The sequence below is a fragment of the Pyrus communis genome, chromosome 4, assembly GCF_041283825.1.
Source record: "Pyrus communis isolate YQ-2024b chromosome 4, ASM4128382v1, whole genome shotgun sequence".
Lineage (NCBI taxonomy): Eukaryota > Viridiplantae > Streptophyta > Magnoliopsida > Rosales > Rosaceae > Pyrus > Pyrus communis.
In genome coordinates, this window is record NC_142568.1 from 1,093,752 (window position 1) to 1,107,695 (window position 13,944).

The 13,944-nt window shown below is 35.4% G+C and overlaps 3 protein-coding genes across 13 annotated transcripts in view; 2 read left to right on the forward strand and 1 right to left on the reverse strand.

Annotated features, from left to right (window-relative positions):
* LOC148697258 (TMV resistance protein N-like) overlaps positions 1 to 13,944 on the forward strand; it is a 36,911-nt gene that overhangs the window by 16,212 nt on the left and 6,755 nt on the right. For 3 of the 11 annotated variants that reach the window (XM_088692119.1, XM_088692120.1, XM_088692123.1), the window contains exon 1: positions 12,164 to 12,744. The exons of 1 other annotated variant lie outside the window; for it this stretch is intronic. The gene's annotated coding sequence lies outside the window, so the exon portion shown is untranslated. Of the gene's footprint in view, positions 1 to 12,134; positions 12,772 to 13,627; positions 13,681 to 13,944 lie in introns of those variants that run through there. 7 more of the 11 variants (XM_088692111.1, XM_088692121.1, XM_088692122.1 and 4 more) reach the window with 6 other exon arrangements.
* On the reverse strand, positions 1,250 to 6,197 carry LOC148697261 (uncharacterized). The gene is made up of 3 exons (XM_088693190.1): positions 6,120 to 6,197; positions 2,432 to 2,475; positions 1,250 to 2,343 (listed from the first exon to the last, which is right to left on the reverse strand). Exons 1-3 carry the CDS (start codon positions 6,195 to 6,197, stop codon positions 1,566 to 1,568), a joined length of 900 nt encoding a protein of 299 aa, XP_088549316.1. The 3' UTR covers positions 1,250 to 1,565.
* LOC137722249 (disease resistance protein RPV1) lies at positions 5,939 to 10,504 on the forward strand. The gene is given in 5 exon segments (XM_088692124.1): positions 5,939 to 6,313; positions 6,523 to 6,551; positions 6,701 to 6,937; positions 8,228 to 8,905; positions 9,244 to 10,504. Coding segments are annotated over 2 exon segments (1,758 nt in total). The 5' UTR covers positions 5,939 to 6,313; positions 6,523 to 6,551; positions 6,701 to 6,937; positions 8,228 to 8,393; the 3' UTR covers positions 10,490 to 10,504.

A 13,944-nucleotide genomic window follows, 5' to 3' on the forward strand; every position in this document is an offset into this window, starting at 1 on the left:
CAGGGGGAGCACAATGTATGCCGACTCAACAAGTCACTTTATGGGCTTAAACAAGCCTCTCGAAGCTGGTTTCACAAATTTTCCACTGCTATACACCAAGCTGGGTATCAACAATCCAAGGCCGACTATTCCTTGTTCACCAAGGTACGTGATCACTCATTCACAGCTATACTAATCTACGTTGATGACATGATCATCACAGGCAATGATGAAGAGGCCATTCGTGATCTCAAACAGTTTCTTCACACTCAGTTTCGAATCAAGGATCTGGGACCATTAAAATACTTTCTCGGCGTAGAGGTGGCTAGGTCCTCTCAAGGTATTTCTATCTCACAACGGAAATACACGCTTGACATTCTTGATGAAGCCGGCTTACTGGGTGTCAAACCTGCAAAATTTCCCATGGAAGAAAATTTGAAGTTATCTCCAACGGAAGGGCAAGTTCTTCATGATGCCTCGAAGTATAGGAGACTTGTTGGTAAACTTATTTACCTTACTATCACTAGACCGGAAATTTCATATGCAGTTCATGTACTCAGCCAATACATGCAACAACCAAGAAAACCACATTTAGATGCAGTCCATCGTCTCTTGCGATACTTGAAAGGGGCACCTGGACAAGGACTTCTATTTCCTTCAAAGGGGGACCTAATCTTGGCTGGATATTGTGATGCCGATTGGGCTCGATGTTCAATTACAAGGAGATCTGTCACGGGTTATTGCATATTCCTTGGAGGAGCATTGGTATCTTGGAAGACTAAGAAACAAACCACCGTTTCTCGATCTTCAGCAGAAGCAGAGTATCGTGCCATGGCCTCTGCGACGTGTGAGCTCACATGGATGAAATACTTGTTAGCTGACTTACGAGTTGATCATCATGTGCCAGCAAAACTGCATTGTGACAATCAAGCGGCTCTTCATATAGCAGCCAATCCTGTGTTCCACGAGCGTACCAAACACATAGAAATCGATTGTCATGTTGTTCGTGAACGTATTCAATCAGGGGTTATCACGACAGCCTACGTTCGTACTGGAGCACAGTTGGCTGATATATTTACCAAGCCACTTGGACAAGGGATGTTTCACTCATTACTTGGCAAGATGGGTGTGATTGACATTCACATTCCACCTTGAGGGGGAGTATTAAGCAATTAAAATGCATGAAATAAACATGTTGGAATAATGGTAGGCTAGTCAATTTTCTTGTTCAAAGTTAGGCAAGTTACCATAGTCAAGCAAGTTAGGTAAGTTAGGCAAAATTAGGTTTATGTTCTTTTTCTTCCCTATATATATGTTTCATCTTGTAATTGTTTCATCAAGTCAATACAAAACCATCTTCAACACTTCTCTCTCATGGCTTCAACCCTAGAACCCACGAAACCTTAGCAAGTTCATATTTTATCAGAACGAGTTTAAGCTTATACGAAAAATAGTTTCCATTGTAGCACAAGAGCACGTAACAGAAACAAGAAAAACATAACCATTGAATTACCCCATCACACCAAAATCCATTCATTAATATATGACCACTCTTCATTAATATAAATTTCAAACGAGGCAGCATATTATTCTGCACATGAAGCATTAGGAAAAATCTTCAAAGCTCCATCCATTCTCGCCTTAAATTCTTTGCGAACCTCATCGGTCATCCCTCCATTGCAGAGAGCACCAGAAAGTATCTTCAAAGTTATGCAATTAGGTAAGATTCCATGGCATAACATTTTGTCAAACAACCTTGTGGCTTCTCTCCATTGGTTGGTACGGCACAATCCATGAATTAAGGAGTTGTAAGTCACAACATCAGGCTTTTCCTCTCTACAAATCATTTCGTCCACCAGATTCAGCGCCTCTGCTGTCTTCCCTTCCTTGCATAAAGCATCCAGTACAGAATTGTATGTAACAATATCAGGCAAGACTCCATAACCAATCATGGTTTTAAATAACCTCACACCTTCCTCCCAGTTACCAGACTTGCACGAAGCAGAAATCAAGGAATTAAAAGTGACAACATCAGGCTTTAGGCCATTCGTTGTCATCTTTTCAAACAGAGTAAGTGCTTCTTGAATTCTTTCTTCCTTGCAAAGACGGCCGATAAGAACATTATATGTGTATACATCGGGTGAAATTCCACTGTTAGGCATGCAAATCAAGAAGCTCTTGGCCTTTTCAAACCTTCCCGATTGGCACAATGCATAAATTAGAGTGTTATAGGTGACAACATCTGGCCTGACTCCTTCATCCACCATTCCTTCAAACAGACAGAGCACTTCTTCCCAGCGTCTCATGTTGCATAACCCATGAATCAATGAGGTATAACTGAAAACATTCGGTATAACACTTTTGCTACGTACTTATCCAATCACTAGTTTTTTTTGTTTCATTCTAAAACCATAATTTTTGTTTCACATTCTAAACCCCTTAAGTAGTGAACCAAAAAATAACATTGTAGAATCCCCCAATAAGCAAAGCTAAATCCTAGAACCATAACCAAAGAAGTATTAAAAAATCAATATCTTGATTAATGTAGGGCTTTATTTGAAACTGCTTTAAAAATAATTTTTTAGAGAAAATATTTTTATATTTCAAAAGCATTTAAAATATTTCTTGCAAGAAGATAATTATGTGTTTTTTGCACGAAACAATAAAATGTTTTTCCATGACTCACTTGCATTTTTACTAAGTATTGGTTCCAAAAATATTTTTACCAAAACCGCATTCAATTATTTTAAAAGCGGGACTCGCCGCAAACGAGTTCACTTCTAGAATACCGCAAATGAGTTCACCTTGCTGTGACTAATTTTGAGTTTGCTCCATGAGTTCATTGTTTCTTGTTTTCAGCGGATTGTTCTAGGAGAACGTTGCTGGCTGAAGCACATAATTCAAAGAGCAAACAACTTCATCATCAACATCTACACACTAAATGAGTTGTGCCTTACATAAAATTTCATTTTACTCCTTACGCTCTATTTGTGACACATGTAACATTATTACCAAATGGTTTTTGAAGAATTGGGTAAAAGGATAATGACAAATAGAATTTTGCACTTTCAAAATGTGAAAATGTGTTTGGTAGTTTAATTTGAAGATAATGTAATACAATGAAAACATTGAAAATGCGCTACGACCAACATCTTTAATGCAATATATATATATATATATATATATATATATATATATATATATGTATGCATATATATAAATTCGTCTTTGGTAGTAATAGCGACAGATAGTAGTTGAGACAATACGAAGCAATGGTGGTTAGAGTGGTAGTACTGGTAGTAGTTGTGAGTGGTGACAAACGACAATAGAGGTGTTAGTAATGGTGGGATTTAGGTGGTGACAACAACGAAGTATAGGGCAATGGTGGCATAGTGGTGGTGGTGGCGATGCCTATGATGGTGAAGAATCATGGTTGTGTTTAGTGGTGGAGCCACATTAAGGGCTACCGCAGGCTATAGCCCCAGGTAGCTTTTGGTGAAAAATAAAATTTTGCATGTAATTTTCATTAATTTTCGAATGTAGCCCACCATATATTTAGTCTCTAATCCGAATTCTTTCGGTTAAATTATATAATACATTTTACAAATAATCTTTTTTTCTCATCGCTTCTTGTACATGTACAATTTTGGACATGTTTGAATTTTCACCTGTATTTGTTTAATAACGAAAACTCTTGGCTCACCTTGTGAAAATTTTCTAAAGCTAGCTGGTAATGTGAAAAATACAATATCAAGTTTCTTTGTTTATATATTTAAATTTTTAAGTTAGGCCACCCGGTGAAAAATTTCTAGCTCTGCCATTGGTTGTGTTAACAATGGTTGTGAAAATGGTGGTTGAGAGGTGGCGGGGATGATGGTGGCAGAGATTGTGGAGGTGGTGGAGGCCATGGTGAGGGTAATGGGTTGAAGAATGCGGTGATGGTGGTGAGAGGTGATGATGGTGGTTATAGTTGTAATGGTGGTGGCCTCAACGGTGAGACGGTGGAGGTAGTTATAGCATTTTTTTTTATTAAAACTCAAACTTTTTTATAGTGTATCTTTATTTTCTATTATTTTGCAATCTATTCTTGAAAAACAAAGAAAACACCAACTTCATATTTTATAGAACTTTGGCTAAAATTATTTTATGAGTTTTTGGTTTTCCGAGTTTATTTTCACAAAATAGTTTGCCAAACGCATTTTTCGTCCGTTTTGTATCTGCAAAATGAAAACTTATTTTGCAAAAGGGCAGTGAATTATATCTCAAAGCCTTGGGGCTCAAAATTTTCTAGTCTATTGCGTTTAGTATTGTTTTGTGATGCATATTTGTACAATGAAAAACCTCGGGATTAAAAACTTAATTTATAAGTTGTGAATAAATTGTATTGGTTGCATTAGTGCTCGGAGATCAATTTTTGACTCGAATATTGTTTATGAAGATTGCAGTTCTATAATCTTTCATATAATTTTCAATCCTGCAGCAATGCACGGATACAAATTCTAGTTCTAAACTATTGATGCACTAATAATTGCGTCACCTGGATGCTATGGTGAATTGTTTGTGTAGCTTAGTCCTTGTTGCGATTAAATTGCTTGCTAGTGGTAATGATTGTGTAATGATAAAATCAAGCTAAATAAGGCTTGGACTTTTAATAGTTACCTATTAATAACTCAATAGGTTGATTTGTCATATATGATCGAAAAGACAATTCCAAATCTTAGGCAATCTCTAATAGTGAAGAACTATATTTTTAACCCTCCATGAATTTTTTTTATAAAAAAAAAGATATTTGTTAAAAATAAAAACCTCTAGTACAATCATTATGAATACAATCGAAATTAATGGCATTAAGCGCAATAAAAGGTAAGCCATAATCCTAAATATGAGGATTCTCAATCGTCATCTCTCCATGATTTTATAGTCTGAAATTCATTTGTTTTTTATCTTCTCATCGATTTAGAAAAAAAAATACTCAATAGAAAGTGTTCGGAAATTTCTCAAAAGAAATTGTTCGGAAATTTCTCAAAAGAAATTGTTCATTAACTGACTGAAAAAAATTCGCAATTTTGTATGTAAAGGTAAAGCACTTGAAGGGAGGCCCCATCCGATGTGCCCCTTTGTCGACTTTATTGAAAGAAATTGTCATTAACTAACTTAAAATATTCGTAACTTTGTACCTAAAACGCGTAAAGGAGCCCTCATCCCATGTGCACCATTTTTTTTACTTTTGTGACTGTCCGTCTCTCACTCATCTTTTACTTTTTTGACGGAGATCCTCTAGACCAACTCTAATGATGGGCTAAAAGACAAATTACCTTCCAAAGTTTCCTCCCAAACCCACTCCAACCCAAGGGGAAAATTTGGGCTAAATGCTAAATGCTAAACGAAGGTCAAATTCCCCCCAAAATTTAGCCCAGAAATCGGAGTGGACTTCAGCCAATATTTATCGGAATTAAAATTTTTTTAGATTAAAATATTCATAAAATTAATTTACGATAAGCTACATATTTATTTAAAAAAAAAAAATTTAATTTAACAAAACAAATAGCCTAAGTTCATTATTTAATAATCCTGGCTAAAATTTTAGGGTAGAACGGTTGGAGCAGAAAAGTTGTTTCTGGCTAAAAGCTAAATTTTCCAGGTTAAAATATTTAGCTTTTAGCCCAACCATTGGAGATGGTCTAAGGATATATATATAAGTTTTAACGAAAAGCTCACGATACTATTCACTTTAACGAAAAATCACATTTTTACACTAAAAAAACAAACCTGATACTATTCACTTTATATTTTATTTTGTACACTTAAAATTTTCAAAATTTTTTTATTAGTTTTCCTTACATATATTTTAACCTTTTATTCCGTCTGAACGCGCATGGCTTCTGCAACGAAATTGCTGAGCAATTTCGTCCTTTACATTTTTTATGTTTTTTTTTTGGGTCTAATCTCTGATGATTTTTTTGGGTCCTCGTTTGTGTGTTTATTTTATTGAAATATGCATTACAGAAAATGCTTTGGACAGATATTTATTTTACAAAAAATAAACTAACCTTATTTACAAAGTCTTCATGTAAACAGTAAAGACTTCAATTATCTGTACCCGTCAAATCCCTCATCCCTCCCTTTCCTCACTCCCTTACCGATTCTCTCTCGCCATTCTCAGTCTTGCCAGCCGCAAACCCCTTGACATCGCATATACCAGCTGAGACCGTCGTCATCGTCACCGTATGAACAAATCTATGCTCAGAAATCAGAGATGAGAGCCCCAAGACCGTCGCCTGCTCCCCCGTCTCAGAAAAGCCTTGTTTTCACGGTAAAAACCCAGAAACTTGAGGTACGAAAATTTCAAAATTTTTGGTGTTTTTGATTTATTTTCAGTGTTAATTTCTGATTAAATTATTATTTTTGATAAACCCATTCAGAATCTGATCTGGGTTTTGCCTGGATTCCAGAGTAAAAACCTTGAAACTTGAAGTTATAAAAATTTCAATTTTTTTTATTTTCAGTGTTACTCTCTGATTAATATTATTCTGGATTTTGCAGAAATGCTATTCTTGCTGAATACCTGCCATGTAAGTGATTTAATTTTTGCTTTTCGAATTTCTACTTTTCATGCATAATTATGAACATGTAGATGATTTGTGGGTATTTTTTTTTTTTTTACTTAATCTCCAATTCAAAGTGAAGGATATTGAATTTTGTTATCATTTTTAATTTCAAGAAAGGCTGTCTGTGCTGCCTCTTCCGTTCTAATTGGAAGAAGATTTCTCAAGCGGCTATAATTTCATGGCGGGTTGGTTTAAATCAGTTCCAAAATTTGGGATCGTTTGGGATATTTTTAGGTTTTTCTGTCCCGCTCAAATCTTGGCTCGCTAAAAAAACCGAAGCAGTTTAAGCTTCTTCAGCTTTTTGATTTGGATTGAAGATGATTTTTAGCCAAAAAGGCTAATGTTTTGTGGTAAGTTCTTTGAATCCTGCATCTGGGAGTTTTTATTTTTATTTTTCCAAAGCTGTGGGATTTGTTTTCTTCAATTTTAAAATATTAGAATTGAATTCTTTGTTTGGGTAAAACTTTAATTAGATTCTGTATGGGTTCTGATGAGGCACTGAATTGGGTTTGAGAGTTTTGATATTATGAGAGAGGTAGGGAGTATATAGGGAGAGAGGGAGGTAGGTGATTTGCAGAAATGGAGGGTGAGAGAGAAACGGGAGAGAAGGGGTAGTACATTATATTTTGATTTTATAATTTTGGGGGTTTTGTGTTTAAACTTTTTTAGTACTTTTTTCGCAGTTATAGCCTACAAATGTTGTACATAATCATTACTTCCTATTACAATTATTAAAGTTAATTCAATTAACTAAAGTTGATGATGGCAACTACTAACAACAAAACAACAATATCCTTAGATTAAGGAGAAAGAACTCTGCTGCAAATGTCAGAGAGCTTTCAGTTTACATGTGAAGCAAAAGTATACAATAATTCCAATGATATTTTTCTTCTAACACTGTTAACTTACCGCGTTCCTTATTGTCAAGCATATGGTTTTCAGTGATCTCTGGACTATCCCTACATATGCATTGTATTTGTATTTTAGTTTCAGTTAGTTGAAGGTTTTGAAAAACTTCATTTAATAAATCCAAAATGCGTATTCCTTTAGGAGCCGTTTGATAACCATTTGGTTTTTAGTTTCAATTTTTTGTTTAGATTTCTTTCTGGGCATTTACGATAACTTTACTTTAGTATATGTAGATTTAATATTACAATTTAGTATAAATTTATATATTATCTTCTTCTTAGGTTCTTCAAGCATTTAACTTCTTAGAATATTATTTTTGAAAAAAGTTGGAGTAGTGCATTTTATAGTGTGGTTGAAGTGGGATTTTTGAGAGGGACTGGTGGAAAAGGAACTTGGTGGAGGTAATACTGAATTTAATAGAGTTGGGTGCTTTGCATCCATTGAACAAATTTTATAAACACTGAATTTAAAAATTGAATATATAAATAAAATAGTAGGTCTAATTCATTATTAGTTCTCTTAACTTCTGTTGAATAATTTATACTATTGTAGGTTTAATGAATATTATTTTTAGTTGATAATTAATTGATGATTTTGAAGTGTGTAATATCTTTTCAAATGTATATAAAAACCAAGCTGCTTATCTTACCGATTCTGTTCACTCATCTACCCCTCTTTTCATTCAGGATTATGTTTAATTTATTCAGGTTAAATGTGTTTTATTCATGCAGTTAAGGCTCGTGCATTCAAGTCCTAAGAAGCATCGTCATTCGTCACCACTCCTCATTCCAAAGTCAACTGTTAATTTGTGAACAAGTTAATACTTATGAATCATGTAGCCTGTCAAACATTAATTGAATCTCTATCGAAAGAATCATTTGTTTGCAGTCGGCTTCTATGGCTAAAGAAGCAGCAGCAGCAGCTGCCTCATCTTCTTCTCCTCCTCCTTGTTTCACCAATCCATGGAAATACCATGTATTCTTGAGTTTCAGAGGCGAGGACACGCGCTGCAATTTCACAGGCCATTTGTGTAGAGCTTTGCTTCAAAAAGGAATTAACACCTTCATGGATAATTGTCTTTAAAGAGGAGAAGAAATATCAACAGCGCTCCTCAAAGCGATTGAAGAGTCGAGGATTTCTGTCATTGTATTCTCCGAAAACTATGCTTCCTCAATGTGGTGCTTGGACGAACTTGTTAAGATCCTTGACTGCGAGAAATCCAATCAACAAACGGTGATACCGGTATTTTACAAGGTGAGTCCCTCGGATGTTCGAGATCAGAAGGGTTGTTTTGGTGATGGACTTGCTGGCCTTGAGTGCAATTATAAGGATAACGTTGACAAGATCCGCAAATGGAGAGCAGCACTTTTAGAAGCAGCAAACTTGTCTGGGTGGACTCTCTTGGATAAGTATACATTATTACTTTAACACTTCCTTCTGCTTTCGCTTGTTTCAATTTCTCTACTCTTTTGGTATATATAGATTTAAATTTTTTGTGATAGGATCAAGAATCAAAAGACCCAACATGTCATCGATTTGTGGCCTTTGTCATCCATTTGTGGCCTTGTCATCCATTTGTGCATATTTGGAGTCAAATTTAGTGGACAAATTAGTGTCTCTAGCATCCTTTGTCCAATCTTCTCAAACTATAAAAAAATATTGGTTTGTAAATATAACTGGAAAAAACACGGGAAAAACATGGGAAAATGTCATTTATAAGATGTTCCTTGTGATTTTATACTCGCAGGCATGAAGATGAATCGAAACTTATTCATAACATTGTTGAAGGGATTTCCGCGCAAGTAATAAACCGTACATATTTGGATGTGGCCGAATACCCAGTTGGAATAGAGTCTCGTGCACAAGAAATAAATAACCTCTTACATGTTGGGAGAAATGATGTCCGTATGGTAGGTTTATGGGGGACTGGTGGAATTGGTAAATCAACAATTGCCAAAGCTGTTTATAATTTAATTTCCCACAACTTCGAATGCAGTTGCTTTCTCAGTAAGGTTAGAGAAAGTTCAATGACAGATAAAGGATTGGCCAAATTACAAAAGACACTTCTTTATGAGATTCTAGGGGGAGACAAGTTGAAGGTGGCCAATGTTGATAAAGAAATCACTTTAATTAAGGAAAGATTAAGCAGTAAAAGGATTCTCTTAGTTCTTGATGATGTGAACGACATGACATAGTTACGCTGCTTAGCTGGGGGATCAGATGGTTGGTTTGGCATTGGTAGTAGAATTATCATAACGACGAGGGATAAGAAACTGTTAACTGCTCATCATCATAATATTTCAATATACGAGGTGAAGAAATTGAACTATCATGAAGCTCTTGAGCTCTTCAGTTGGAATGCCTTCAAAAGCAATGGACCTTTGGATGGTTATGCGAAACTTGCAGACCGTGCAATATGGCATGCTCAAGGCCTTCCATTAGTTTTGAGAGTTTTAGGTTCACATCTGTACCGTGAAAGTATAGATCAGTGGCAAGCTATATTAGATGGTCTGATCAAAAGTCGAGAAATTCAAGACGTTTTCAAGATAAGTTATGATGCATTGGATGAAATAGTGAAGGAAGTTTTTCTTGACATTGCGTGCTTCTTTAAAGGGGGAAGCAGTAACTATGTGATCAAAATATTAGAAGGTTGTAAGCTAAACCCCCAGCATAGCATTGACGTACTCATACAGAAGGCCCTCATAAATATAGATCATGATTTTATATGGTTTTGTATGTTTTCATCCTTTCGTCTCTTTTTTTCTTCACAGAACCTGACGAAGCTAATTTTATCTGGCTGTCAATACTTAACAAGAATCTCCGACTTCTCCGGAGTTCCAAACTTAGTGCAGTTGAGTCTAAGGGATTGCACAAATTTAACTGAGGTTGATCCATCAGTTGGATTTCTTGATAAACTTGAAGAACTATGTCTTGTTAACTGCTATAACCTTACAGTGTTTCCAACAACTATATTTTGTCATTCAATAGTCTAAAATTATGCTTATCCAACGACCTTGATTACTCGGGCCGATAGTGTAAAATCGGGTCCAAACAATAATACATTTTACAAACAATCTCTTTTTCTTACATCATTTTTTCTCATCGCTTATTGTACATGTACAATTTTGGACTTGTTTGAATTTTCACCTGTATTTGTTTAATAACAAAAATTCTTGGCTCACCTTGTGAAAAATTTCTGAAGCTAGCTAGTAATGTGAAAAATACGATATCAAGTTTCTTTGTTTATATATTAAAATTTTTATGCTAGCCCACCCGGTGAAAAATTTATAGCTCCGCCATTGGTTGTGTTAACAATGGTTGTGAAAATGGTGGTTGAGAGGTGGCGGGGATGATGGTGGCAGAGATTGTGGAGGTGGTGGAGGCCATGGTGAGGGTAATGGGTTGAAGAATGCGGTGATGGTGGTGAGAGGTGGTGGTTGTGGTTATAGTTGTAGTGGTGGTGGCCTCAACGGTGAGATGGTGGAGGTAGTTATAGCATTTTTTTTAATTAAAACTCAAACTTTTTATAGTGTATCTTTATTTTCTATTATTTTGTTTTCTGAGTTTATTTTCACAAAATAGTTTGCCAAACGCATTTTCATCCGTTTTGTATCTGCAAAATGAAAACTTATTTTGCAAAAGGGCAGTGAATTATATCTCAAAGCCTTGGAGCTCAAAATTTTCTAGTCTATTGCGTTTAGTATTGTTTTGTGAAGCATATTTGTACAATGAAAAACCTCGGGATTAAAAACTTAATTTATAAGTTGTGAATAAATTGTATTGGTTGTATTAGCGCTCGGAGATCAATTTTTGACTCGAATATTGTTTATGAAGATTGCAGTTCTATAATCTTTCATATAACTTTCAATCCTGCAGCAATGCACGGATACAAATTCTAGTTCTAAACTATTGATGCACTAATAATTGCGCCACCTGGACGCTATGGTGAATTGTTTGTGTAGGTTAGTCCTTGTTGAGATTAAATTGCTTGCGAGTGGTAATGATTGTGTAATGATAAAATAAAGCTAAATAGGTCTTGGACTTTTAATAGTTACCTATTAATAACTCAATAGGTTGAGTTGTCATATTGATCGAAAAGACAATTCCAAATCTTAGGCAATTTCTAATAGTGAAGAACTATATTTTTAACCCTCCATGAATTTTTTTATGAAAAAAAAGATATTTGTTAAAAATAAAAACCTCTAGTACAACCATTATCAATACAACCGAAATTAATAGCATTGAACGCAATAGAAGGTAAGCCATAATCCTAAATATGAAGATTTTCAATCGTCATCCCTCCATGATTTTATAGCCTGAAATTCATTTATTTTTTATTTTTTCTTGGAATTAGAAAAAAATACCCAATAGAAATTGTTCGGAAATTTCTTACAAGAAATTGTTCGGAAATTTCTCACAAGAAATTGTTCATTAACTGACTGAAAAAATTCGCAATTTTGTATGTAAAGGTAAAGCACTTGACGGGAGGCCCCATTCAGTGTGCCCCTTTGTTGACTTTATTGAAAGTTGTAGTCAACAAACTTAAAATATTCGTAACTTTCTACGTAAAACGCGTAAAGGAGCCCACATCCTTTACTTTTGTGACTGTTCGTTTCGCACACATCTTTTACCTTTTATTCCGTCTGAACGCGTACGGCTTCTGCAACGAAATTGCTCAGCAATTTCGTCCTTTACATTTTTTATGGTTTTTTTTTTTTTTTTAGGTCTAATCTCTGATAATTTTTCTCAGTCGCCGTTCTTTTATTCCGTCTGAACGCGTATGGCTTCTGCAACGAAATTGCTCAGCAATTTCGTCCTTTACATTTTTTATGGTTTTTTTTTTTTTGTGGTCTAATCTCTGACGATTTTTCTCAGTCGTCGTTTGTGTGTTTATTTTATTGAAATATGCCACCGATTTATCAAATCCTCATCCCTTCCTTTTCTCACTCCCTCACCGATTCTCTCTCGCCGTTCTCAGTCTCTCCAGCCGCAAACCCCTTGACATCGCATATACCAGCTGAGACCGTCGTCATCGTCACCGTATGAACAAATCTATGCTCAGAAACCAGAGATGAGAGCCCCAAGACCGTCGCCTGCAGCCCGGTCTCAGAAAAGTGAGCCAAAATCTCGCGAGATTCAAGCTGCACACGAACGGATCCAAAGGCCGAACCTCCGATCTTGCTGAAAAACCGTGAATATGGTGCCAATTCGAAGGAAATTTTAAGCTCAGAAAAGCCTTGGTTTCCTGGTGAGTTCTCCGGCCGATTTGGATTAGGTAATATTGTGATTTGCAGTTTACTTGATTATTACGTGGTATCTTTCAATTGCTTTATACTATTATGAATAGGAAAGTCTTACTTTCCTTAACATCATAATCCACGGTGCTTTTTCTGAAAAATTCTTGCTTTGTATTCCACTCATTTACCTTTGGAGCAAGTGGAAAGCAAGTGGAACGTTTCTTTTAAAAATAAAAGAAAGCCCAATGGTGGAGAAGTTGGAGGGGACAATTGTTGCAAGTTGTTTGGGAAAAAAAATGAAAAAGAAGAGAGCACTTGCCTTTGTGGCTTTGAAAAGTGTGTGTGTTTTGTCGACTCGCTCTTGGAGCACTTGCCTGGTGCCTTCTTATTGAGTATTGAGGCATTAAAACACAGTTGTTTGTGTTTTGTCGACGTAATTGATGGTGTTCATGTTACACTGTGATTCATGATGATGATTTAATTGTTTCTCGATTTGTAATTGTTTGTGAATAATGTGGCATATATGAATTGCAAATCTGTGTTTGTATGAAAGGGATGTCATATCATGTTGCTGACTTAATTGTTTATGTTTTTCATATTTACGAATGGTTCAAGAGAGACAGGGGAGGGGGGACAGATGGGAGAGGCAGAGAGTAGTGAGGGATGAGAGAGAGTGACAGTGTTGGGAGATGGGGGTGAAGTTTTTTATGGGGAAAAGAAACCCTTGCTTTGTCTTCGTGTTCTCCTCCCACAATTTGTGCCCTTAGTTCTCAATTTGATTCACAGTAAAAACCCAGAAACTTGAGTTACGAAAATTTCAATTTTTTTGGTGTTTTTGATTTATTTTCAGTGTTAATTTCTGATTAAATTATTATTTTTGATAAACCCATTCAGAATCTGATCTGGGTTTTGGCTGGATTCCAGAGTAAAAACCTTGAAACTTGAAGGTATAAAAATTTCAATTTTTTTTATTTTTTTAAATTTTTTTTTTATTTTCAGTGTTTCTCTGATTAATATTATTCTGGGTTTTGCATAAATGCTAATCTTGCTGAATACCTGCCATGTAAGTGATTTAATTTTTGCTTTTCGAATTTCTACTTTTCATGCATAATTATGAACATGTAGATGATTTATGGGTAATTTTTTTTTTTTACTGAATCTCCAATTCAAAGTGAAGGATATTGAATTTTGTTATCATTTTTAAATTCAAG

Coding starts and splice junctions, on each gene's coding strand:
- LOC148697261 (XM_088693190.1), bottom strand. CDS start 6,197: ATGACGACGGTCTCAGCTGGTATATGCGATGTCAAGGGGTTTGCGGCT. Junction 2,476..6,119: donor AGAATGGCGAGAGAGAATCG/GTAAGGGAGTGA, acceptor TTATGGTTCTAG/GATTTAGCTTTGCTTATTGG. Junction 2,344..2,431: donor TTCTACAATGTTATTTTTTG/GTTCACTACTTA, acceptor ATAAGTACGTAG/CAAAAGTGTTATACCGAATG.